The sequence below is a fragment of the Podarcis liolepis genome (genome assembly GCF_965112155.1).
Source record: "Podarcis liolepis genome assembly, chromosome: 3".
Classification (NCBI taxonomy): Eukaryota; Metazoa; Chordata; class Lepidosauria; order Squamata; family Lacertidae; genus Podarcis; species Podarcis liolepis.
Window position 1 is genome coordinate 99,169,558 of NC_139557.1, and position 24,368 is coordinate 99,193,925.

General features: G+C 42.0%; 2 protein-coding genes across 6 annotated transcripts in view; one reads left to right on the top strand and one right to left on the bottom strand.

Annotated features, from left to right (window-relative positions):
• HHAT (hedgehog acyltransferase) overlaps window positions 1-24,368 on the bottom strand; it is a 569,735-nt gene that overhangs the window by 277,829 nt on the left and 267,538 nt on the right. The window lies entirely within an intron of this gene.
• Window positions 1-24,368, top strand: part of KCNH1 (potassium voltage-gated channel subfamily H member 1) — a 222,793-nt gene that overhangs the window by 115,001 nt on the left and 83,424 nt on the right. For all 4 annotated transcript variants that reach the window (XM_083494257.1, XM_083494254.1, XM_083494255.1 and 1 more), the window contains exon 10: window positions 2,796-2,992. In XM_083494257.1, the coding sequence (XP_083350383.1) occupies window positions 2,796-2,992 (197 nt within the window). The remainder of the gene's footprint in view (window positions 1-2,795; window positions 2,993-24,368) is intronic.

Below are 24,368 nucleotides of genomic sequence, written 5' to 3' on the forward strand. Positions count from 1 at the left end.
CATTTGCACACATATTGAACTCATGTAAATGAGGGACTGCCTATATAGCAAACTCCTACCTTGCAATTTGATTATTGCTCTATTAGTACAATGTGCTCTATAATATGATATGAGGAAAATATTTTTGAATCTTAAGTGTTTGCATTGGACCCACTGGTCATTTGGCATCTACCCAATGGACAAGGTATCTACTAAATGAATACAGACTCTTTATCTTGTTATTATATCTTTACAGAATATGGCCACACGACACAGGGCTGTTCTTTCAGATTCTGAGGAGAAAATATTTCTGTTTATCAGATTTTTAAAAAAGATTTCTTAGGCCGTACAATATTTTTTCATGTGAACTTGGAAGGGTAATTGTGGTTAGTTTTCAAATAAATGAAAGAAGTAAATTATTCACACACTTTTAGGGGACAGTGCTCTTCTTCTGTTGGTATAGATCAAGCAGCACCACTGAATTCAGGTTAAATCATATATGAAGAAACTGTGTGGGAGATCAAAAGCTTAGGGTGGCTTTTATCAACTCTGCCAGTTACACTGTTTAGCCACTGAGTAAAGAAAAAGGAGCAAAGAGAGACTGACAGCTTTTAAATTGTTAGCCATTTTTGAAGGATTAACAGCAGGCTGACACTCAACATTCTTTTTATGCTATTAACTGTCTTACTTTGCACAAATTACTCTAATTAATTAATTGGCAAATTAAATATCAGTGCCTTAGCACAGTTAGAATTTTTACAAAGTTTAATAAAGGTACATTTTCTTGACTGAACAGCACAGGAGAAATTACTTTTATTAGGAATCTTACATGGGATGGTTCTTTATAGATTATTGGAAGCAATCCACATTTTAAATTGAACGGGTTAATCGCTGTTACCAGAGTTGTTTAACTAAATATTTTGCAAGCTTGAGAATTCTGAATCCAGTGCTAAGACTGGATAAATGGATTTATGCTAATCCACCGGATAGTTTTAAGCACAGAACTCTGTGGAGCAATTCAGCTGATTGACTGCTGGCCTTTGAAAAACACTGCATTCTGCTTGCCTAGAGTACGCATAACTCTGAATACATAGTAGCTGTGACCATATATAACACCAAACTGCCTGGCGCCAACATTTGTGGATTTTCAGCGCCAGCTAAAGTATGCTTCTCTTTAATGATGTGGGTTCTTGATGTATCAGGCTCAAGGTTGACCCTACCATTAGACATAACGAGGCAGCCACCAGAGATGGCAGGTGCTGGGGGCAGCTCCCCCTTCCCTCAGCAGTGCCTAAAGGTAGCCTGTTGCCTTCAGGTGCAGTCAAGGTCCCTCTCCTGTTGCCAGTTCACTTGGTTCTATGTATAGAATGGGAGAGTACCATCTTGTCCTTTGCCTCAGGCAGCGAAATGTCTTGGGCCCACCCTGACTAGGCCGCTGATGTTTGCAGTGAACGGTGTAGTTGTTGAACTGGTTTATATTGTTTTAATGTTCTTAATGGACTTCTTGTAGGATTTTTATATTTGATACATCCCACTTTGGAGTGACTTGAAGGGTGGGGTAAAAACCAATTGATCGTAAACAATTCATTGCTTGGCATTATGTGAATGAGCTGCAGGAAGCCTTGAAATCATACACTCTATCCTCTTATCTTGCCACATAACTGGAAAGAGGATTTTGGTGTATTTTCCCTGAATCTCAGCTTATTGCTGTATCCGAATGGAATCTCAGCTTTTTGCTGTCTCCAAATTGGGGATCAGGGCTTGCACAGTTACTGTGGTCAAACAAGCCAGATTCAGAAACTATGGTTTGAAATTGGCTTGTTTTGACATTGAGAAGGATTAGTTGATTCCCACTTTGGCTTCAGCAACAAGCTGAGATGCAGAGAAACTGAAAATAAATGCTGCTGGCGTTCTTTTTCTGGCTGCACATGAGAGGAGGGAGAACATAGGTCTGTTGCTTGCTGTGGCCCATTGACTCAGTGCTAAGCCATGGTTTAGTGTTATGTCTCAACACTGCCAGTTGCCTATGTAGCATCCCTCATCCACCTCTCCAGACTGCGTGTCATATTATAGGTACAGCATACAAAAAGAATACAAGCCCAGGAAGATAAATTGTCTCAAACGTCTATCTTGAAGAATCCTGCCTGCTTCCTTTCCGTAGCATGATAGCTTTCTTCCTTATGTATTTTGAAGCACTATGAGTTTGCATTGAATTTGTTTGTTTTATCAGCCTTATTTTCTCCCCTGCCATTGTGTTTTTGATAGGATTATAGGGACTGTAATGCTTGCACATTTTAAAGATGATGGTGATGGTGATGATGATGATTGTGAGCCGCTTTGAACCCAACACTGTTGTTGGAAAAGTGGAACACAAATATCAAATAAAAAAATCAACTCCACCAAGTGTACTACAACCTGCATGCTTACACAGAACCAGCACCAGCTGATGGGTTGATTTAAATGAGAGAGTGACCACATGGGAAATGTTTCCTTGTGTCCTTGGCTTCTCATTTAAATCTGGCCTGACAGCGCCAACTGGGGAAGAAGGTTGTTGGCAGCATGTCACCGTGTACAGGGATATTTGGATCTTGTCCCTGGACTCCAACCAGAGGGCCCTGTTAAAAGTGTGTGTTCAGAACGTGTGGAATGAAATGAGAAATGCACTTTCAGTAAAAAGAAAGAAAGAAAGAAAGAAAGAAAGAAAGAAAGAAAGAAAGAAAGAAAGCTCTTGTGGAAATGTTTTGCTCTTGCTGTTTGAGTCTCGGCGCTGAGGCAGTCCTTTGATCGTGGATATTATTGCTGTTGTCTTTTCCTAGGCAAAGGAGATGTTTTTGGGGATGTATTCTGGAAAGAAACTACCCTCGCCCAGTCTTGTGCTAACGTAAGGGCTCTGACGTACTGTGACCTTCACGTGATCAAGAGAGATGCCTTACAGAAGGTGCTGGAGTTCTACACGGCCTTCTCACACTCTTTCTCCAGGAACCTCATCTTGACCTACAACCTGAGGAAAAGGGTAAGGAGTTATTGTGTGCTTAATAGAAGTTTATAAGGATGGTCTCGGGTTGGCTCTTTTCCTTTTCGATTGATTCTGTCAGGATTATTATTTTTTTAAATGGAAAATGTGGGTGTATAAGAATCCTCACTGGTAAACAACTCACCTACGGGCATATTTGCACTACAATGGGGCGTAACTTGTGCAACAATCTGCTCCTCTGTTTCTTCACTTTGCATGCTCCCTGCATCCCCCCTCCCCCAATTCTGGAATTTGCACTGGGGATTCCATGGATTTTATTGGATTCAACCCATATACAATGGTACCTTGGTTTAAGAACAGCTTAGTTTATGAACAACTTGGATTTAGAACGCTGCAAACCTGGAAGTAGGTGTTTTGGTTTGTTAACTTTTGCTTGGAAGCAGAACATATTAAGTGTGTTCCATTTGTAAATTGAGTCTTCCGTTGCTATGAGAAAGCACGTCTTGGTTTAAGAATGCTTTGGTTTAAGAACGGACTTTCAGAACAAATTAAGTTTGTAAACCAAGGTACCACTGTATTGATTCACATCAGTTTACCAGAGAATTTTCTGCATCCCAGCAAACTAATGTAAAATTACCATGGAGTCAATTACAATGAAGCATGATATAAAAAACGTGTCAAATTGGTGGGTAAGGTGGGGATCTAAAAAATCCAATGCCTGTTGATATCCCAGGGTTCCTAGGAGACCCTGAGAACTGCAGCGTTGCTCAAGTAAATTCTCAACACCCTTTCTATGCTACAATTCCCATGATTGAGAATCCTTGGCCTTGCACAAAGAACCATAGATTCCAGAGTTTCCTAGCGAGAGGGAATGACCGTTAAAATCTGTACTGGAGATAGTTTCTGCTTCTTCGCAACTTCGGTATCCAGCAAATGTGCCTCAAGCCTTCTTCCTTATACCTCTTTTTTTGTATATGCTCAGAAAGTTGTGAAGATGGGGGGGGGGGACTGTGCATATATTTAGTTCATTCTTCCCCCACTCACAAACATTCATTCAGCACTAAGAACAGTCTGCTATTGCAAAAAGAGAAATGCAAACAGCAACATCAGCACTTTGAAGGATAGAATTAAAGAATTGCCATAAGAGGTTTTGTGGGAAGCATATTCTAAAATAAAGAAGTCTCCAAACTGAAGTTTGTGTTAGTTTATAAGAGTAAAGAAAAGCATATAGTAGAAATATGATTGTGAATGTAACATGGAGAAATCCTGAGGTATGCCATGGAATGAGGCCTCAGACAAAAGGGAGGCTACTCAAGAGGTGAAGATTGAGGCCTGTTCTCTTCTCTACGTTTGGCTCCTCTGAGTTATTCTCTACAACCCTTGAAAGTGGCAAGTAGCTGTCACTTCATCCAGCCAGTCAGATTTATTAACAAGAAACCATTGCTGATCACAAAAATAGCACCAGCATGTTTTAACATAGGCGATTCCCAGTCTACAAGGCCCCATGTTGCACTGTGAAATCTTGTCTGAACTGTGAGGGCAAATGTTAAAACCTTCTAGGTAGTGTAATTATCCCAACCCATCAAGAAATAACAGATTTTCTACCTATTTTTTTTATAAAAAAAGGAATCTTCCTGGTAGAATTAGACAGGGAGCAATGCAGTACATAATGAGCAGCATTTTCCACACCTCCTGGACTGCAGGTACATAAATGATGGCTTAAAGGTATTCTGGCACATCCGCTGTGCTGTGTTGTGCAATGGTTGCGTGGGCAGTTAGTATGTGTATTTATTTACTTGAAGACAGATAGAATTGAGCTCCCAGGTCTGTGGCAGAATATTGGCACAAGGCAATTTGTGTACAATGCTTGCCATGGTTTGCACGATATGGTTGCATTCTGCTAATGCTTTGAAATAATCTCTCAGACGGAAGAATCAAATACACTTTCTGGTTGTGGGGTTTTGTTTTAGCTCTGCATCATTTCTGGTGAGACGGTATGGGCTGCTTTCTGTGGTAATATATTTTAGCAGTGTTGGAATTGTTGCTTCAGATACAAGGAAGATAGGAGAAAGCCATGAAATCTGATTAAAAGCCAGAAAAAGGCTTTACAAGGGTATAGCTTTGCAACTATAATTGGCACCATGCAATGAGCGTAACCTATTTTGTCGAGACATTCCTTTATTATAGTTTCAAATACAGCATGGAATTCTTTGGCCTAATTAATTAACCTGTTCATTAGTATGTTTTGACGGAGACGAGTGAGAATCACCACAGCGTTATGTGCCATTTTTTATACCTGCCAGTGGAAAGACTACTTATTTGTTTTTAAAATCATGTTGGCAGCAAACAGAGTTAATCATTTCATTATGCCCTGTTGAATTGAAGTACACACTCAATTAGGTGCAAGCAGAATAAATTAGAGCAGAAAAACTTCAATACAAAGTGGATATTTCCTTCAGATTAAGGCTCAAGATCCCTTTATGAAGGACCACTGGACAGTTAAGTCCAGTCAAAGGTGACTATGGGGTGTGGTGCTCATCTCGCTTTCCAGGCCAAGGGAGCCAGCGTTTTGTCCACAAAAAGCTTTCCAGGTCATGTGGCCAGCATGACTAAACCGCTTCTGGTGCAACAGGACACCGTGACAAGTGCCAGAGTGCAAAGAAACGCTGTTTACTTTCCCGCAACAGCAGTACCTGTTTATCTACTTGCACTGGTGTGCTTTCGAACTGCTAGGTGGCAGAGCAACAGAAGCTCACCCCTTCGTGCGGATTCGAACTACCAACCTTCTGATCAGCAAGCCCAAGAGGCTCAGTGGTTTAGACCACAGCACCACCAGCTCCCAATGAAGAGATATATGGCGCAGCCACCCCATATATCACCTTCTCCAGTGATGTGCAGTTGAATTAATAATAATAATTTATTATTTATACCCCACCCATCTGGCTGAGTTTCCCCAGCTACTCTGGGCGGCTCCAAATCAAGTGTTTAAAATGGTACAGCGTTAAGGCTGCCTGATATCACATCAGCATGAAAACCAGCACATTTTTTTTATGGGCACACCTCTGCAGCTGCCACCCCGAATGGAGGCACTCCCTGCCCTCCTCACCTCACCTGAGAAGCACACAGAGCAGGAGCTGGGAGAGGATGGGATCTTGCATCCCTTGGCCACGCAGCATCACTCGCCGGTGGGGGAAGCAGGCAGACAGTGATAGTGGTGGCAGTGGCAGTGCCCAAGGTGGAGGAGGCAAGCACATATGTCCCGCTGCTGCTCTGCAGCTCTGTCCAGCAGCAGCAGTGCTGCATGGAGGCGCCAGTTGGGGGAGCAATGCTTGCCTTAGGAGGTATAATGCTTTCCTTGCCCTGGGCTTTGGCAACCCACGCTATGCCACTGTTCGTAAGCAATTTCCCCTAAGGAAATTCATCTTTGCATATTTCCTTCACAGACGTGTATATTGTTATGCAAACTTTATTATTTTTATACACATTACTTGGCTGGAGAACTGCACTGCAAAATTTTGAAAGGTGGCTGTGTTTTGGCTCACTTATTATTTTGGGTATTGTGAACTAGTTAAGTTTGTTTTCAAATACACACTGAGACAACTTTCTCTCTCATTCCATCCCAGCTTATGGAACTGCTATCCATGGCTGCTACTGTTTTTAAACCAGAGCTTTCTTTATGCTAAGCTTAGAAGGGTTATCTGCGGATTGATTCGGAAAGACATATTCAGGCAAAGGAACTTCATTCTTTCCCTTTCATGTTATTCTATGAAACATTTATTATAGAAAGCACATTCCATCATAGCAATTTCCATCTGATTATTGAGATAATGGTATTTTAATTGGATTGCAGTCAGTGATAAAACTGATGCTGATTGATGGTGAGAATGGTTAAACTTGATTAGTATTAAGTAAGTGAACTGCATTCTTTTTCTTTTATTTGCAAGAAGCTGATTGCAAATTAGAATTGGCTACCCTGAGTTACCCAGCACACTTACTTTGCAGGCTGCAGAAGATGTAAACATTGTGTTAACAATATGGATAAGGTATACCAGATGGGAATTGTTGAAGAAAAAATACGATCTGTTTTGAGCAAAGTGCTTCATTCATTACCCATAGGTTGCATTCCTGTTTGTGCTACAAATATTTCAGTTTCTCATGCTTTGAGTCTTTAAGGATGTTGTGTGTCTGTGAGGGAGGAAGAGCTGGAATCTAGGCTTTAGGTGAGTATAATTCTATCAGTGTAACTTGCATGGGAATCATACACAGCAAGACATTGAAGAATGGAACAGTTAACAATCATGTCCTTTTGAATCAGGTCATCTGTCTGATTACTTAACTTTTTTTTTTAAAAAAAGAACTGCACGCCCATTTATCCTTTTGATAAAGGAAGGCATGTTGAGTGCATAGTTAAACTATGGAACTCACTCCCACATGGGGCAGTGATTGCCATCAACTTCGATGGCCTAATCCTCTTTTAAAACCATCGAAGTTGATGGCAATCACTGCCCCATGTGGGAGTGTTCCATAGTTTAACTATGCACTCAACATGCCTAAACTAAGGAGAGGGGTATTGATGGCTGCTAGCTGCAATGGCAATGTTCTATCTTCACTGTCAGAGGCATTATGTCTCTGGTCACTAGTTTATGGGAACCACAGGTGGGTAGATGCTGCTGTGTTAATGTCCTGTTTGCAGGGTTGCCACAGTCATCAGGATGCTGTCTTAGATGGGTGATTGGCCTGATTTAGCAAGCTCGTCGTATGTTCCATTTATAACTGAGATACATTCCACAGTGACTTGTAGCAGGGCCTTCTGAGTGATGGCATCCCAGTTATGAAACTCCCTTCCATTGGAGATATGTTTGCCCCCCTTCACTGGCATCTTTTAAAGGTCCGTGAAAGACCTTTTTTGTCTGAACTTTGGGGACAGAAGAGGTGGCTAACCAGCTTCTATTTACCGTGACTTCTGCATTGTTTCTGTTTTGTAATTGAATTGTAAATTGTATAATTTTGCAGTATTATGTTATATTTTACTGTATTCTTTGTATACTGCCCTGAAAACATAGGTTGGAGGATGGTCTAAGAATGCAAAAGAATAACCATAAAAGTCATTCCCTGTTATAACTGTATCCCTTCATGCAAGTTGCAAATCTTCTCTGGGGATTTAAATTGCAGAGGAAAGCTTCTGATAGCACAATTACTAGACAATAGACACGTTCAGCAGAAAAACCTTCCTCACTAAAACTCTTCCGTGCTGAAAACCTGCAGAACCAGGTTTACTGTAGACCAGAACAAACTTTTGCCACTCATTTGATGCCCCCCCCCATTATTATACATGAAAACTTTTTCCAACTGTAAGTTTTTCTGTCCATCCTACAATCTGAAGTTGCCACAGGTACAGTCAGTATTGTAAATGAATTAATTTCCAGGACGCTAGGTTGAATGAAAAATTGTTGGCCTCAAAATAACTGTCCTACCAAGGGGACGCGAGAGCACACTGAACACATTTAGGATGGTTAGACATTTTTACCTACATCAATCCATCACTTCTACTGGGGATTCCAGGTTATACTTCTTTCCACTGGGAGATCTCTTTGAAGAATATAAAGATTCCCATGGAAGAAGAAGTTTCCCATCATCCTTAGTAATGACGAGTGGCTTAGTAGCTTCCCCCCTTTCTTCCCTCTGGTTTGAAACTCCACGCCTTTTAGCCTCTTTAATACTCATCAGTGGAGTGCCCCTAATTGGTACATTGGCAGAATGCTTCCTGTCTTTTCTGTTTCAGCAAATATTTGCTTTAGTTTTTGTGTACACTACTTCTTCTTGATTGCTCTTAGTTTACTTTCACTCACTCGGGGATGGGCGTGTTTGCTTTCCCTTGCACAGATGCATGCGGTAGTTTGCATGATGGGATATAGATGATTGCTCATGCCCTACCAAAGAGAGCTGGCTGGCTGGCTGGCTGGCAGTACCCTCAATTCAGGTCTCTCTAGTGCTCTCCATGCCTTGAATATTTCATGATGCCCTTTAGCCATTAGGTCTTTTAGATGGTGTGAGAGATGATTAAACAACTGGCTGCGAATACTACAGAAAGACCTTTTTCACAGGTGGAATGCTCTAGCATTTCATTATGCTTGCTCTGCTCAGGAAGTCTAGACAGGCAGGCAAGCACACGTTTCCTTTAGGACTGTGGATTTGTCTTCTGAAATACGAGATGCAATCAGCACAATTATTTCATAAAGCTATATGTGAAATGATTACCCCATGAAATAACTTGAACAATGTAAAATAATGGCTTTGGATTTCAGTGGCTCTACTCATTACATTTTAGGTGCACACTTAAACTTGTGCCTATTAGTAGCATAATATCTGAATGTTGAAAGAAGCGTAATCTTTGGCAGAAGGCAAACCCTTCGGAAAGAAATTGCAATTCTCATTTAGTAGTTAGGTTCTCTTCTTAGTATAAGAAATGTTGGTTTTCAAAGATGCAAGGGCAATCCTTTAATTGTAACATCACATAAGATTTGTGGCCCAGTTTGCATGTAAGTTTATATGTCAAACTATGGCCTTGTGCAAATAAGTGGGTTCTCAAAGTGAAGGTCAGACCATGAATGGTAAACCAAGACTAAAGCTTGGTTACTCCATGTGTTTTGTATAGAGCAGTGTTTCTTAAACTTGGGTCTCCAACTATTTTTTGGACTACAGCTCCCATCATCCCTAGCTATCAGTGGCCAGGGATGATGGAAATTGTAGTCCAAAAACACCTGGAGACATGAGTTTGGAAAACAGTGCTCTAGAGTGAGAAAAACCAATAGCCTGGGTTTAGATGTAACGCTAAGCCAAACCATACCTTAGCCTGGGTTGGCCACAACCTCCACTCTGGAAACCTGCATGTTTTCTCATTCATGCTAAGTCTTGGTTTGGCTTTGTTATGTGTGAATCTGGTATAAAGGTAAAGCATAAAGGGACCCCTGACCAGTCATGGCTGACTCTGGGGTTGCTGCGCTCATCTCGCTTTATTGGCCAAGGGAGCCGGCGTTTGTCTGCAGACAGCTTCTGGGTCATGTGGCCAGCATGACTAAGCCGCTTCTGGTGAACCAGAGCAACGCATGGAAACGCCATTTACCTTCCCACCGGAGCGGTACCTATTTATCTACTTGCACTTTGACGTGCTTTAGAACTGCTAGGTTGGCAGGAGCAGGGACCGAGCAACGGGAGCTTACCCCGTTGCAGGGATTTGAACCGCCAACCTTCTGATCGGCAAGTCCTAGGCTCTGTGGTTTAACCCACAGCGACACCCGCGTCCCTTGAATCTGGTACATAATTGTATAAATTTGATGTCACACTTTTGAGCATCTCTCTGCTTGACTGATGGCTGTTTCCTGTTTTGCCTTTTGGGTGGTTTTTTTCCATAGAAGTAAAAGATCAAGAAAAGCTTGTAGCAGGTCAATTCTGATGCAATGACATAAACTGCATTCTTTGCACTTACCATATAAAAGTACATTTGCTTTTAAGATTAATGTATCCTTGCCTTCAGAAAATCTTAAAGGGAGTAGTTCTGCCAAAAAAAGAGAGTCCGGCCATTGTTCCTGTCTGTCTGTGATAGGGACACTAATAGTTTATATCGCAGGTAGCATTATTCAATACTCTTTGCAAATTACTGCAAGATTTTGAGCAAAGCAGAATTAATATCTGGCCATTTGCTCAAAGAGCTTGTGCAGCTCAAAGACTTGCATGATTCAGAAGCAGATGTTAGATCGATACGAGATGAGAACCTACACCCTATCTTTGTCAAGGTGTTCTTTTCTTTTCTTGCTTTGCAGAAATGTTATATTTCCACATCCCCAATTGAGGCTGCTGTTGTAAGGGAAATGCGACACCATTTTTGTATGCACAATTCATTAAGTACTGCTCAGGGCTTTACTGCCACTCAAGACGAGCATTGGGATATTGTTTATGCTGACCTGTTCTCTAAATTAAATAAGATAAACTCACTTGTCACATTCCATCACACACTGGTTCAAATGGCTGGAGCAGAGGAAGGAAATGATGACAGCGCTGCCAATCCTTAGAGATTAATCTGGAGTTGGTCTTGTGGTTACATAATTCAACCATTTTTCTGAAGCTAAGAGTTCGGCCAGAGTTTCGATGAGAGACTGGGAACCCTACATAACCTGCCTTGAGTTGCACCCCGGAAGTCTCCTATGCCCTTTCACTGATTTGAAAAGCAGTTTAGGGATGTTGCATATTGGAAATCAGTGTCTGAAATAAAAATATAGCTTAAAATGTAATGAATGAGCTTAAGGAACAAGAAGAAGTGGAGAGTCCCAGGCCTGGAACAGATGAGACACTGGAAATGAAATCAAGCCTCTCATATTTTCTCTTAGTAGCTTTGAGGGAAGAGGTGGTTAGAGTGGCGAAGGTAGAAGGGGTAACCTTAGCCTCAGCCCAGTATACCTGAAGGAGCATCTCCATCCCATCGTTCTGCCCTGACACTGAGGTCCAGCTCCAAGGGCCTTCTGGCGGTCCCCTCACTGCGAGAACTATATATCAATTATTTTTGCATTTAGACTGTCTCAGACCATCCTGGTACTTGTGCAATATCCACATAGTTCAAGGAACCAGGGCCTTCTCAGCAGCTGCGCCCACCCTGTGGAACACCCTCCCACCAGATGTCAAGGAAATAAACAACTACAGTCATACCTCCGGTTGCGAACGTGATCTTTGCGGGAGGCACATTCGCAACCTGCAGCGTTCGTTGCCTGAAGCACCATGTCTGTGCACGCACGTGGAACGATTCAGTGCTTCTGCACATGCACGTGACATCATTTTGCATTTCTGCACATGCGCGAGAGCCAAAACCCGGAAGTAACCCATTCCAGTACTTCCGGGTTTGGCACAGTCCGCAACCCAAAAACGCACAACCCACAGTGTTCGTAACCCAAGGTATGACTTTATCTGACTTTTAGAAGACACCTGAAGGCAGCCCTGTTTAGGGAAGTTTTAATATTTGATCTTTTACAGTGGTACCTTGTTTTGAGTCCTGGATCTGTTCTAGAGCCCTAGACGCTCCACAAAAGGGACGCTCGACAAAGCGCTGCTCTGCGCACGCGCGCGGAGCAGTTTGTGATTCTGTGCATGCGCAATTTGGTGCTTCTGTGCATGTGTGAGCAGCAAACCCAGAAGTAACCCGTTCTGGTACTTCAGTGTTTGCCGTGGACAGTCAGCAACATGGATGGTCGACGGGGTGGACGTTTGCGGAGGTATTGCTCTATTGTGTTTTTAATATTTTGTTGGAAGCCGCCCAGAGTGGCTGTGGAGGCCCAGCCAGATGGGCGGGGTATAAGTAATAAATAACAACAATAAATTATCTCCCTCCACCATTTTTCCAATGTACAATTCCCCCCTCCAATATGCCATTTGTATATCAGCTTGGGGAGGTGGTGAGATTTAGACTGGGGAAATAACTAGCACACAAAGAGTTAAGCCGCTTCCCCAGACTAGTCACACCTCAGCTACTTTTAAAATAAATTCTGATCACAGATTTCCAGCATCTCTTCTGGTTCCCTTCCCTACACTGCCTAAGTTATTGAGTGCAGTTATGCTGGCTTTCCTACTAGAAACCATTGTACAGTACAGCTGAATGATCCCTAATTTGTCCACGATTTCCAGTGTCTGCTTTGATTTTAAGTCATTTCAGCAGCAACCCATATGTGGCATTTTTTTCCAGTGAAAAATAAGATTGCTTCAAACAATTTATTAGTTTGCAGAGTTTCAGCGTCTTCTGCCCTTGTATGAAATGTAAAGAGCTTCATTTTATGTTAGTCTAATGGAATCTGTGCAAGGATCTGTAGACATGGTCGAAAATTATTTGGGATAAAGTTTCGGCATTATCATCTCCAGTCAATATAGAAAGCTTTTTTGGCGTTCTTTGACACACGCATTCAGTGCAGCAATTCTCTTCTGACAATCGGGACGTGATTTAGAAATGACCCTTCCATCTCCACACCTACTTCTAGTCTAGCCTTGCTGCACTGAAGGGTAGATTGAAATGCTGATGAATTGTGTCCAATTTTGCATTTCATAAAGACAGGTACATTTCTCGCTTTCAACACCAGCCATACACCTTCCCACGGTGTTTTCAGGTGCCTTTCTTCTTTTCTAAAGTTGGTAGATAACATAATGGTAGATTAGATGAATTGCTAACTGTCAGGGGTTCAGGAGCAGAGGCAAGGGCAAGGGAGGAAACAGAGAGCGAGGGGGAGGAGGCAGAAGAAAAGATGAGTGATGACGACGACCCGAGATCTCCGAGTCTTTCCAGTGAATCAGAAGATTCACAGAAAGGAGCACCAGTGGCCAGGGCAAGGGGGGAGCCTAGGGGGACACCCCAGGAAGAAAGGGCCAGAGGGGGCTCAGAGGGGAGCAGTTGGAAATCGGGACCAGCGTCACCAACAGAGAGCAGGGGAGAGGAAGGGCGCCAGGTATCAAGCGCTGGCAGCTCACAACAGGAGGGAGGGCACGAGTCAGGAGTGGCCACACCTCCATCGGGGAGCGAAGAAACGGTCAGACGGAAAGTGGAAGGTTGGGCGCGCGCGCCAAGTTCAAATGCACAGGAAGGCGGCACAGTAAGCAGCCCGGAAAGGGAGCCAGGTCCTAAAGCCCGGCGCAAGGAGACAGGAGGGTCCGGGGGGTCAGCGTCAGAAGAATCCTGGAAGGAAGAGACACCGGGGGGCAGAGGGACCCAGAGAAGAACGGTCAGGCGGAAAAGGTGGAGTAAGGCTAGGTTAGTAAGCTGGTGCACAGGGGGCGGAGACTCAGACGGAGCTTCGCCGGTCTAACCCTTAAGACGTAGAGCTGCGCGCAGCAGCTTGAGAATGGAAACTGTAACTCAATAAAAGACTTTTACAAGTGACCGCTGGCTAGCGTGATCCTCTGTGAGCTAGGATCTGGAAGCAGCTCTGACACTAACGTTCTGGCATTTCTTGATCTTGCGGCATTCACTCTGCAAATATCTACAGGACTTTCAAAACATTCTTCTCCACTTAAGTAATCACTGAAGGTTACTCTATCCGGATGAGTGTCTCGAATATACTATGGTAAGCAGTTATATTGTATGACAAATCATGCAGTTCCTAGGAGACTTCGGAAGTGTAATATGGAAATTCATGGGAGCACCAAATGCAACATGATATGACCATCAAGTTGAAATCTGGGCAGCTAAAATAATGTCGCAGGACTTTAAAGGTAATAGCAGCAAAACCAATTGCCTCTGTCCCACCTGCAATAAAATATGTCTCTCCTGTATTGGTCTCTCCAGTTTTAGCTAATTTGTCCTTATCCAGCCCTCCATGTTATAGAGAAACAAGGTGTCATCCACATATTGGTAACTTCTCATTTCTCAGGGGGCAGAGACCTTAACATTGTGTGGCAAATCCAGTTAGGGCACAGATAACACCTAATCTACACTATATCACAACAGACTCTTACAGAACATTAAAAACACAGAAGAGCAAATATTTTTTAGCTCTGTCAAAGCTTTTACGAATATAATTAACAATATAAATGCCTAATATTGTACTCATTAAACCTCCACCTTCAAATTTAAACGTTTCCTTTCCTTTCAAAACAAATCTTTGTTAAAACTATGCCAATCCAGAACCATATAAAAACCTGGCCTTTTGGCAATTTATTTGCATTAAAAAAGACAAAATAGAACATCAAAAGACAAATGAACAGAATAAGTTAATAAACAGCACAAAATGAAGAGAAGAGAGTCAGAGACAGAAATGTTTCCCTTTTTAATTTCTCTGCAGCATTTCCCCCATCCTAAGGTCCTAGCTCACTCAGATGTGTCAATGTCTCTGTTGTCAGCAACAGACGGGACAAGATGCTGCTGGCATCTTTATAAAATCTGGGTCAAACAGAGAAAAGCATCCAGATGGAATATAGTTGAATCACTGATGGGTTATAGGAGCTCACAGGAAACCATTGCAAAACAGCTTATCTTTAGCAGCACAGAGCTAACTTTCAGAAACGGCAACTGCTAGAGTTTGCATCCAGCCTCCCTTCAGCTAGCAGCAGGTTAGGAAATGACAGCCAGGTGCCTTCTAATGGCCGTCTCAGACCATGACCCCATCCATCTCAAAGGCCACCAGCAGCCTGACGTCTAGAAGATACAAGAAAGAAGATTCCACCTAAACATTAGGAAGAACTTCCTGACAGTAAGAGCTGTTTGACAGTGGAATTTGCTGCCAAGGAGTGTGGTGGAGTCTCCTTCTTTGGAGGTCTTTAAGCAGAGGCTTGACAACCATATGTCAGGAGTGCTCTGATGGTGTTTCCTGCTTGGCAGGGGGTTGGACTCGATGGCCCTTGTGGTCTCTTCCAACTCTATGATTCTATGATTCTAAGAGGGAGGGTTACACTGGGGCCAGTTGTATTTATGGCTGTTGGTTTGCCTTTCTCTTTTGGTTTTTAGAAGGCAAGATGTAAAATGCTGCTAAGTTGGGTATTTGTGGAATGCACTCCACAGAAAAAGAAGCTTAGCCCCATGATTGCCTTTTTAAAAGGACAATTCTTATGACATTTACATTTTGATCTGCATTTTATTAATTACTCTGCTGTGGATTAATTGTTCTTGAGGTGTAATTTGATGGTTTTGTAATTTTGCTATGGCGTTTTGTGCACTGTCTTTTGAGGGCATTGTGACCTACACTGAAAGGTGGCTGAGAAATCTTTAAATAAGGACTAGATCCTTACACTGATGTAAATTCATTATTTTCCCACTAGCACTAGTAGAATTGGACTATGACAGCAATCACAACAGAATGAGAGCCAATGTGGAGTGAGGAGACGTCTGCTCATACAACAGGGCTTCTTCTTCCTCCTTCCCAGGCTGTCCCTTGCATCCCCCTAAAAATTCTGGTGGATTGGGGGCCCTCCACAGCAGCCTTTGGGGATCTATGGGGTGCTGGAGGAGGAAGAAGAGAAACTAGAAGCCTTGTTGTACCAGATCTCTATTGCATAAGCAGGTGGACGTTATTAATGTCACCCATTGAGTTTATGGCTGGAATCCTATGTATAATTTCCTGAGAGTAAGCCCAATTGAACAAAGTGAAAGTAAATATACCTAGGACTATACTGCAAGAAAGCTTCCTTTGATTTGATGCTGCTTTGTGGTTTTAAGCAGCAAAGGCAATGCACTCATACAGATAGGAAACATTCAGTTCATTTAGCAGAGTTTAAAATACTATTTGTCAAACTCTGTCCCACATCCTGCGGTTTGCGGAATAAATTGCGAATCATTTACCAGAGGGATAGATATAATACTTGGTTTTCCTTGTGTGGAGTTGCTTTGAAACAAATGGGTTCTTTCCTGTTTAAATTTCTAAAGCGCACTTCCGGTCTTCTTTTGTGTTTGCTTCATTTTGTTTATTTAGAACACAGATGCTTTTCAGATCTTTCATTTTGGCTCACCTGTCTCTGTGGATACAGGTTCAGAGCAAGATAAAGGAGCATCTAAGCAGTAGAAGGATATGTTTATTTTTAGCAGCAGGCTTAATTTTTATATACTGGAACCTCAGTGAAATAAATCTTTTGACGATGGAGCACAATGCTGTGAACTATCCCAAGTTTTCTTTTTTTTAAAACCCATTTGCATCCCCCCAAAACCGGCAGTCAGCAACTTTAACTGGGTGTAGCACTAACCTAGATACTTCCAAGTGTCCTTTTTCTGACATTTGAGGCTCCGTTGTTAGTAACAGGGAAGAAAATGAACTTTTGCTCTCTCTTAGACTACACCCAGCCTTTGGTTTCCTGTGAGCTGCACCAGAAAACTATTTAAGCAGGATGGCAATTCCATACCAAATGTATCTATCACATGCTCCTTTTAATGAGCAACTTCCTGCTTTTTATGTACTTCTTACTTTTTTATTTCCATTTATAGACTGCTTATTATCTGTAGATCTTGAAGCAGTTTATAGATAAAATGCACACACACACACAATACAATAAAAACAGTGTCCAATGATTTGCATTAAAATAGATAAACGATATTCATATCCATATCAGCAATATCATTATAAATAATCCTAATTAGCATAAAATGCACCCATTCATACTACCATTGATACCTTGTGGGGGGGGGGTGTCAGGACCTTGCCACACAACCACTCACGCAATCTCACTCTCACCATCCTTGAATAAGGGAACACCTGCAATTTCCTTTTCTGTTTTCATCAGAATTTCCCAGCATCCCTATTCTTGGCTTCAGCTGGTGGTTAGCGAGAAGAGCACTTAACTGCAAACCCAGGTCTAGATGACATGCTAAGCCAAACATTGTCTTAGTTCCATGCGGTGGTGGGAGTAAAAAAGAGGGGGAAGGAATGAAGTGTCTCTCTCTCTCTCTCTCCAAGAGTCTACAAACTAGTCTGATCCCAGTAAACCATAGTTCGACTTTCTGTCTTGCGTGGACACTGCCTGTAAGAAGTTTATTGCCCCTGGGGAAGGAAACGCTAGTTTCTGAAACATGCCCAGTTTGGAACCTTTTGAGAACTTAATCTTTTTGGTTTATTCCTGCATTCAGTGCCTTCCCCCCCTTTAATCACCCCCCCCCACATTGAGGCCTGCTCATATCATTAACCAGATTACTTGGTCAAAGTTTGCTTTCATTCCACTCTATAGCATCCTAGAATGCGGGCAGATTTACCCTCCAAATGACTTGAGTAACACCCACCAGAAAATTGTGAAGTCTATAACTGTGACTGTACTCATTCAGCAGCCAGGGTGTGGGGAAGAGAAAGGAAGCCCACAATTACAGGAAAACTATATGCAGAAAATGTGGGGAAATGAATTGCAGGCAGCAAGAGGCAGAAAGTAAAATGAAATGTGACAACAGTGGTGGTACAAACATAATCTTAAATCCTAAAGCATTGGATACAATCCATTGTCAGCTAAGCTGTTTCTGAAGTTTTTCTCCAGGCACTGCAAGTGTGGGAGTACAATTGTGCTCCAGAAATATTTTATTGTTGGTTTGCTTTTTGCTTAAGGTTAAGATCCGTAGCCTATAAATTCTTAGTGCTGTTTAATCTTTCTTTTTTTTTCAAAGCACAGCATTTTTAAACTTTATTTTCAAGTGTGGGTTGAACATGAAATCCTGTTCTTAAAAAATTCTCCCAGAATCCAGTAAGGGAAACATGCATTTCAGATAAGCCTCCAGAGCTGGTGATATCAGACAGTCTCAGAATTAATGTACTGAAAGAGGGAGTACAAGGGTATGTAAAAAAAAAACTGAATTCAACGTCGCCCCATCTTCTGTGTAAGTAAAGGCATTTTCTCACATAATATTAAGCATGCCTTTGAGCTCCTGCTGTGGTTTTTTGGGGATGGGATTCTCTCAACACGCCTAATAATAATAATAATAATAATAATAATTTTTTTATTTATACCCCACCCATCTGGCTACGCAGGGACTTCCACTTCTGCAAGAAGGCTTTCGCTCCTCTTGTCGCCGCCTCATGCCCCCTTGGGAGGAGAGTGGGGATCAGTGACTGGATAGCCCAGTCAGTAGAGCATTGGACTCTTAAGCTCAGGGTTGTGAGTTTGAGCTCCATGTTGGGCAAAACATTTCTGCATTGCAGGGGAGTTGGACTAGATGACCCTTGTGGTCCATTCTTGGACAAAGACTCAACTTGTCCATCTGGAAAGCCGCAAGGCTTATGCAGATGGAACATGCATAAGAGTGCAACGTTGAACACCACCCTCAGTGTGTGCAAGTGTGAGTGCCGTCAATGCAGAGCAGAAAACAGAAGGATGCTCTTTTCAGTCTAGTCCTTTTCGTTCTGTATTTGCTTTTCAAAACCATAAAATGCAAACCATGGTGATAGTGCCATTCATGAAAACATAGGACCCAACTCATAGGGGCTGAGGGGTCATCGGCCCCACCAATAAAATATATGAGAGGGCCGCCTCCCCTCTCCCAGTTGACGGTCGTTGCCATTCAAATGGTGTGTGTGCACTGTGTCATGTGATTGATGGGGCAGGGATTATCTACATCCCCCACCCCACAATATTTTATTCAAGTTGGCACCCCTACATGAAATTGTTTCCAGATGTGAAGGTCTATACCTTGATAATGGAATATGAAACCAATTCATTATGTTAAGTTTTGAGACAGGAGAAAGGCCTGGAGGGGGTGTCGGTACTCTCAACATATTCACACGCTTGAATGTGAGAGCAGTGAGCTGAGGAAGGGTGTCACACATTACAGCATTTGTGAACTTGCTTATGCTTGCACATTCGCTCACATCCCCAAAAAGAACTCTTGCATGTTGCCCATGGGAAGTAGAAGCTCTACAACTACGCATATATAAATTACGTGTATCTCTGCAAGGGGAGAGATGAAGTATGAGAATTCTCCCACTTCCAGTATTCATTGTATTTTTTTAACATGCAGAGAGCCATACACACTGGGTGATGCCTCGCTTGACCACTTTGTTGTTGACATTGTAGAAAAAACTGAGATGACAAAGTAGAAAAATAAGACAAATGGAAAAATCCAAATAGATCCCTATGTTATCGTGCTTGGGATTCTCGGTCTTAACATCGGACCTCACAGATGTGCCTTTAGAGGTCACAGTCTCTGAGGAAACTTCAAGGAGTTGAGCTATTTAGTTTGTCAAACTGATTGCTGTGGCATTACAAAGCACCTGCCTTCAGCCTTTTTCTCCCTGCTTTTCTGCCTTGTTTAACAATGAAACTAAAGAAAAGTAACAGGAGAGCTGTCTCTGAGGAATATGCTAAAGGCTACCCGAAACCGTGATATTTGGAGATGATTCTGCATGGGATTGATATGGAGGCAATTTCACACATTATTCAACAGAAAACCCTGGTTTGCTCCTCCACAAGCCCATGCTTGGGGGGCTCCACGTTCTACATATCTCCATTTGGAGAACTCTCCATTTATTCCTGCTCCCTGCTTCCTGCCACTTAACAAATTCATGATCTGCAGGAGGACCTCCACTCTTTCTTCATGGCTTCTAAGCTTACTCAGGAGCTACCTTGTCAGAAGCATACACCATATCAACCTAACCAGCTCTACCTATTTTATCTTTAACAATACAGTGGTTCCTCAGGTTACAAACGCTTCAGGTTACATACGCTTCAGGTTACAGACTCCGCTAACCCAGAAATAGTACCTTGGGTTAAGAACTTTGCTTCAGGATGAGAACAGAAATCGCGTGGCGGCAGCGGGAGGCCCCATTAGCTAAAGTGGTACCTCAGGTTAAGAACAGTTTCAGGTTAAGAATGGACCTCCAGAAAGAATTAAGTTCTTAACCTGAGGTACCACTGTACCTTTGTGGGACACACTATAAGATGGGTAGGCAAACTAAGGCCCGAGGGCTGGATCTAGCCCAATCGCCTTCTAAATCCAGCCTGCGGACAGTCCGGGAATCAGCATGTTTTTACATGAGTAGAATGTGTACTTTTATTTAAAATGCATCTCAGGGTTATTTGTGGGGCATAGAAATTTCCCCCCAAGGTCTGAGGGACAGTGGACCAGCCCGTTGCTGAAAAAGTTTGCTGACCCCTGCACTATAAGCTAACTGGCCTGTGTTTTCCAGGGTCCCCTTTCAACCAGTAGCGTTGTTGCATGGGCTACTTTCCAGTTCTCAAGTATGGAGACTGATCTGAGGGACTCTTTCAGCTGCTCTACAATCACCTTATCCTCCTCTAGAACCCCTTCGATTCTCTTGTCATCCAAGGGCCCAGTCACCTCTCTAAATGCTACCAACCTAAAGTTTTCAGCAATGAACCCCTCAATTTTATTTTATTTTTTTTAGCACCCCTTGCTTTTTAGGCTGCCAAATTATAAGGATGAGGGACTGAAGTCCAACTGCTTTTTGTCATTTAACTGTTCTTCATGGTTACTCACCTTTTTTGACAAACAAAAACCAATCAAAAACCTGGTTGAAGTGGCATGTTTGTTTCTTTTTCAACAAAAGAGTGCGTTGCAGGGGAGGGTGAGCAGATACACTTGAATATAAAAAGCCTCTGCCTCCTGGTGATTTATAACATGCATGTGTGGGCTGCTTTCATAGCTGAATGATAGCGCTAATATTTTTGCTCCTTGGTGATACCTTCTCAGAAATTGCCACATACAGCCACAAACAATGGAAATGCATGAATGTGAAAGAGGATTGTCCTTATCACTCTTTCAGTGCTAAAAATTTTAAAAATTCTAATTATACAATGGAATACACCACTGAAACCTGTGTGGTGTTGGACTAAGGCAGAGGGCAGCTGCCATAACACTAGAGGCCCAATTGCTGCATTGTTTGCAATGGACTTCCTGGTGAGATGGTATCTTCAGGAGCCTCTCAATTCAGTATATATGGGGCAAAATGATCATTCAGGTATCCTGGTCCCAAGTTGTATAGGGCTTTATACAGTCATACCTCGGGTTACAGATGCTTCGGGTTGCGCAATTTTGGGTTGTGCACCGTGCTGAACCTGGAGGTACTGGAACAGGTTACTTCTGGGTTTCGGTGCTTGCGTAAATGCAGAAGTGCTAAATCGTGCTTTGCGCATGTGCAAAAGCGCCAAATCGCGACCCACGCATGCGCAGCGCTGCAGGTTGCGGACACTGTGGGTTGTGAACGTGCTTCCCGCACAAATCACATTCACAACCCAAGCAGTACACTGAAACCAGCACCTTGAAATTAGCCCAGCAGCTAATTGGAACCAGTACATTTATGGGGGAAATTTACACTGCAGTCCTAACCCCTGGGAGTTAAGTGCCATTGAATTCTATTGAATTCTACGCAGACTTACTTCTTTGTAGATGTGGTTAGCGTTGTGCTGTTAGTATTACCTAAGACTTTGGCCAGGTCCTGGCCCCGTCCCTCCCCGGAACATTGTCAAAAATATTTTTTGAAGTTGTGCTTCCCTGCATACCACAGCTGGTATTGTGGAATGATCCAAGATGTTGCGAACTAAAACAAACGATGCTGGTGACACAGAGATATTAATAGCAAATATTGGAGGAAGGATTGGAAGCCAAGAATAGATAGATGACTTTCAAAAGTTTGAAATATTATGATTATAAGTAAATTAACTGTGATAATTGCATCCAGGCAAGGAAGAAACAAGGTTATGTCAGGCATTTGTGGAGGACTTGCCAACGTTTCTACACTATTGGAATATAAATAAACTTCCAGCGAATGTGGATTAAGTTATTGTCTATGTAATAATGGAATATGGCATTTTGTTTGTTTTCTTTTTACTCCCCTACCCCCTTTTTAACTGTATGAGAAACAGTATGTGTTTTCAATGAATGTATGCCCATTTGTATTCTTATATATACGCATTTGATAAATTGTGGGGGAAAGGTCAGATTTATATATTAGATGGAAACTGTACATATTCTAAGATACTTTATCAAAAGCTTTTTGAAAGTGCAAATACAATGTGTCAACTGAACTGCTTCTATTTATATACATGTTGACATTCTCAAATAATTCTAATAGGACTTTCCTTTGCAAAAGCCATGCTGACTTTGCTTCAGTATGGCTTGTTCTTCTGTATGCTTTGTTATGCTTTCTATATGCTTGTTTATCTTTAACAAGCCTTTCCACCAAATTTCCAGGGACAGATGTTAAGCTAACTGTCCTGTAATTTTAGGGACACCCCCCATCCTTTTTCTAAAATTGGTGTTACGTTGGCTGCTTTCTAGTCCTGAGGCTGGAGTCTGATCTGAGGGAACTGTTAGAGTTACATATTTGGAAGTCTTCCCCACTATTGCAAGATAGTAAAAAGGTAAAGGGACCCCTGACCACTAGGTCCAGTCGTGACCGACTCTGGGGTTGCAGCGCTCATCTTGCTTTACTGGCCGAGGGAGCCGGCGTACAGCTTCCGGGTCATGTGGCCAGCATGACCAAGCCGCTTCTGGCGAACCAGAGCAGCGCATGGAAACGCCGTTTATCGCAAGATAGTAATTATGTTTAAATCAGCATCTATATGTATAAATCAGCCTATGCAATCCTGTATCCTCTATTCTGCTGATTTATTTCTTCCATTTGGTGAGTGCGTAAGTAGCCGCCCTAGAGAAAACATTTCCATAGGATTCACCAAGCATTCAGATACCAAGGGTCATGAAACATCTGAGTAGTTTAAAGGCTTTTCATAAACAGTTTCATTACGAGATGAAGGTGACTGTGGCTGCTTTCTCTGGGATAAAACAATTGGGAACAATGGCTAAGTGAAGCTGTCATTTTTCCTATTGCTCAAGAATTTTTTCTATGCATTAAAGGATAAAAATCCAGCAAAAGATCAAAGTTAAGATCAAAGAGACCCAAGGTATGCTTAACACTTGAATTGTCTAATGTGAGGCACCAATTATATTTAAACCAGAGATTCTTAGCCTACTTAAAATCACAGTCTCTCTCTGTCTCTCTTCTCTCTCTCTCTCTCTCTCTCTCTCTGTGTGTGTGTGTGTGTGCAGAGAGAGTTTGAACTTCTGTGAACAAACCTTTTCAACCAACAATACTTAGTCTGATCACAACAATGTGTCATAAATTGTATGAAGGACAGGAGGGATAGAAATCATGGCATTGTCACAAACAGCCTTCTGAATCGTAAATTGCTTCTAAACCTATAAAAGCAATAGATTATATACATAAAACATCAAGGAAATCCGTAAAAATAATTAGGCATACCAAACTATGAACTTCTCTGCCTGCTACCTTATTAAGGAAAATTTACAAAAAGATGATGTACCGGTGGTACTTGACACCCAGCAAACTGGTGGAAATGTACAGAAAAGGGTCAAATCTATGCTGGAAGTGCCAAGAGGTAGATGGTGGTTGTGTAAATATGCTAGAGAATACTGGGAGATGCTTCATACAGAATTAAAAAAAGATCCTTAAGGTCTCATTTCCCCAAAGACCTGAGGCATTTCTATTAGAGATAACAAGTGATGATATTTCAAAAGAGGCACTCAGTCTCTTTTTATATGCGACTGCTGCAGCTAGAGTGGTATATGCAAAAAAATGGAAAGAAAAAGAGAAACCCATGAAAGAAATTTGGCAGAATAAATTGATAGAATACACAGAATTAGTAACTTTGACTGCAAAACTAAGAAATTAGAATGAGTCATGGATAAGAGATAAGTGGAAATGTTTTGAAGAGTATCCTTGAGGGAATTAATAATAATAATAATAATAATAATAATAATAATAATAATAATAATAATAATTTATTTATATATCGCCCTCCCCGGCCAAAGCCGGGCTCAGAGCAGCTAACAACAAGTAAAAATAGCACAGTGTACATAAAATCACACAGTCAATTAATTAAAATACATTCTAAAATCAATTCAGAATCAAATTAATGGCAACCATTGGGCTAGAGTTCTATGAGGATT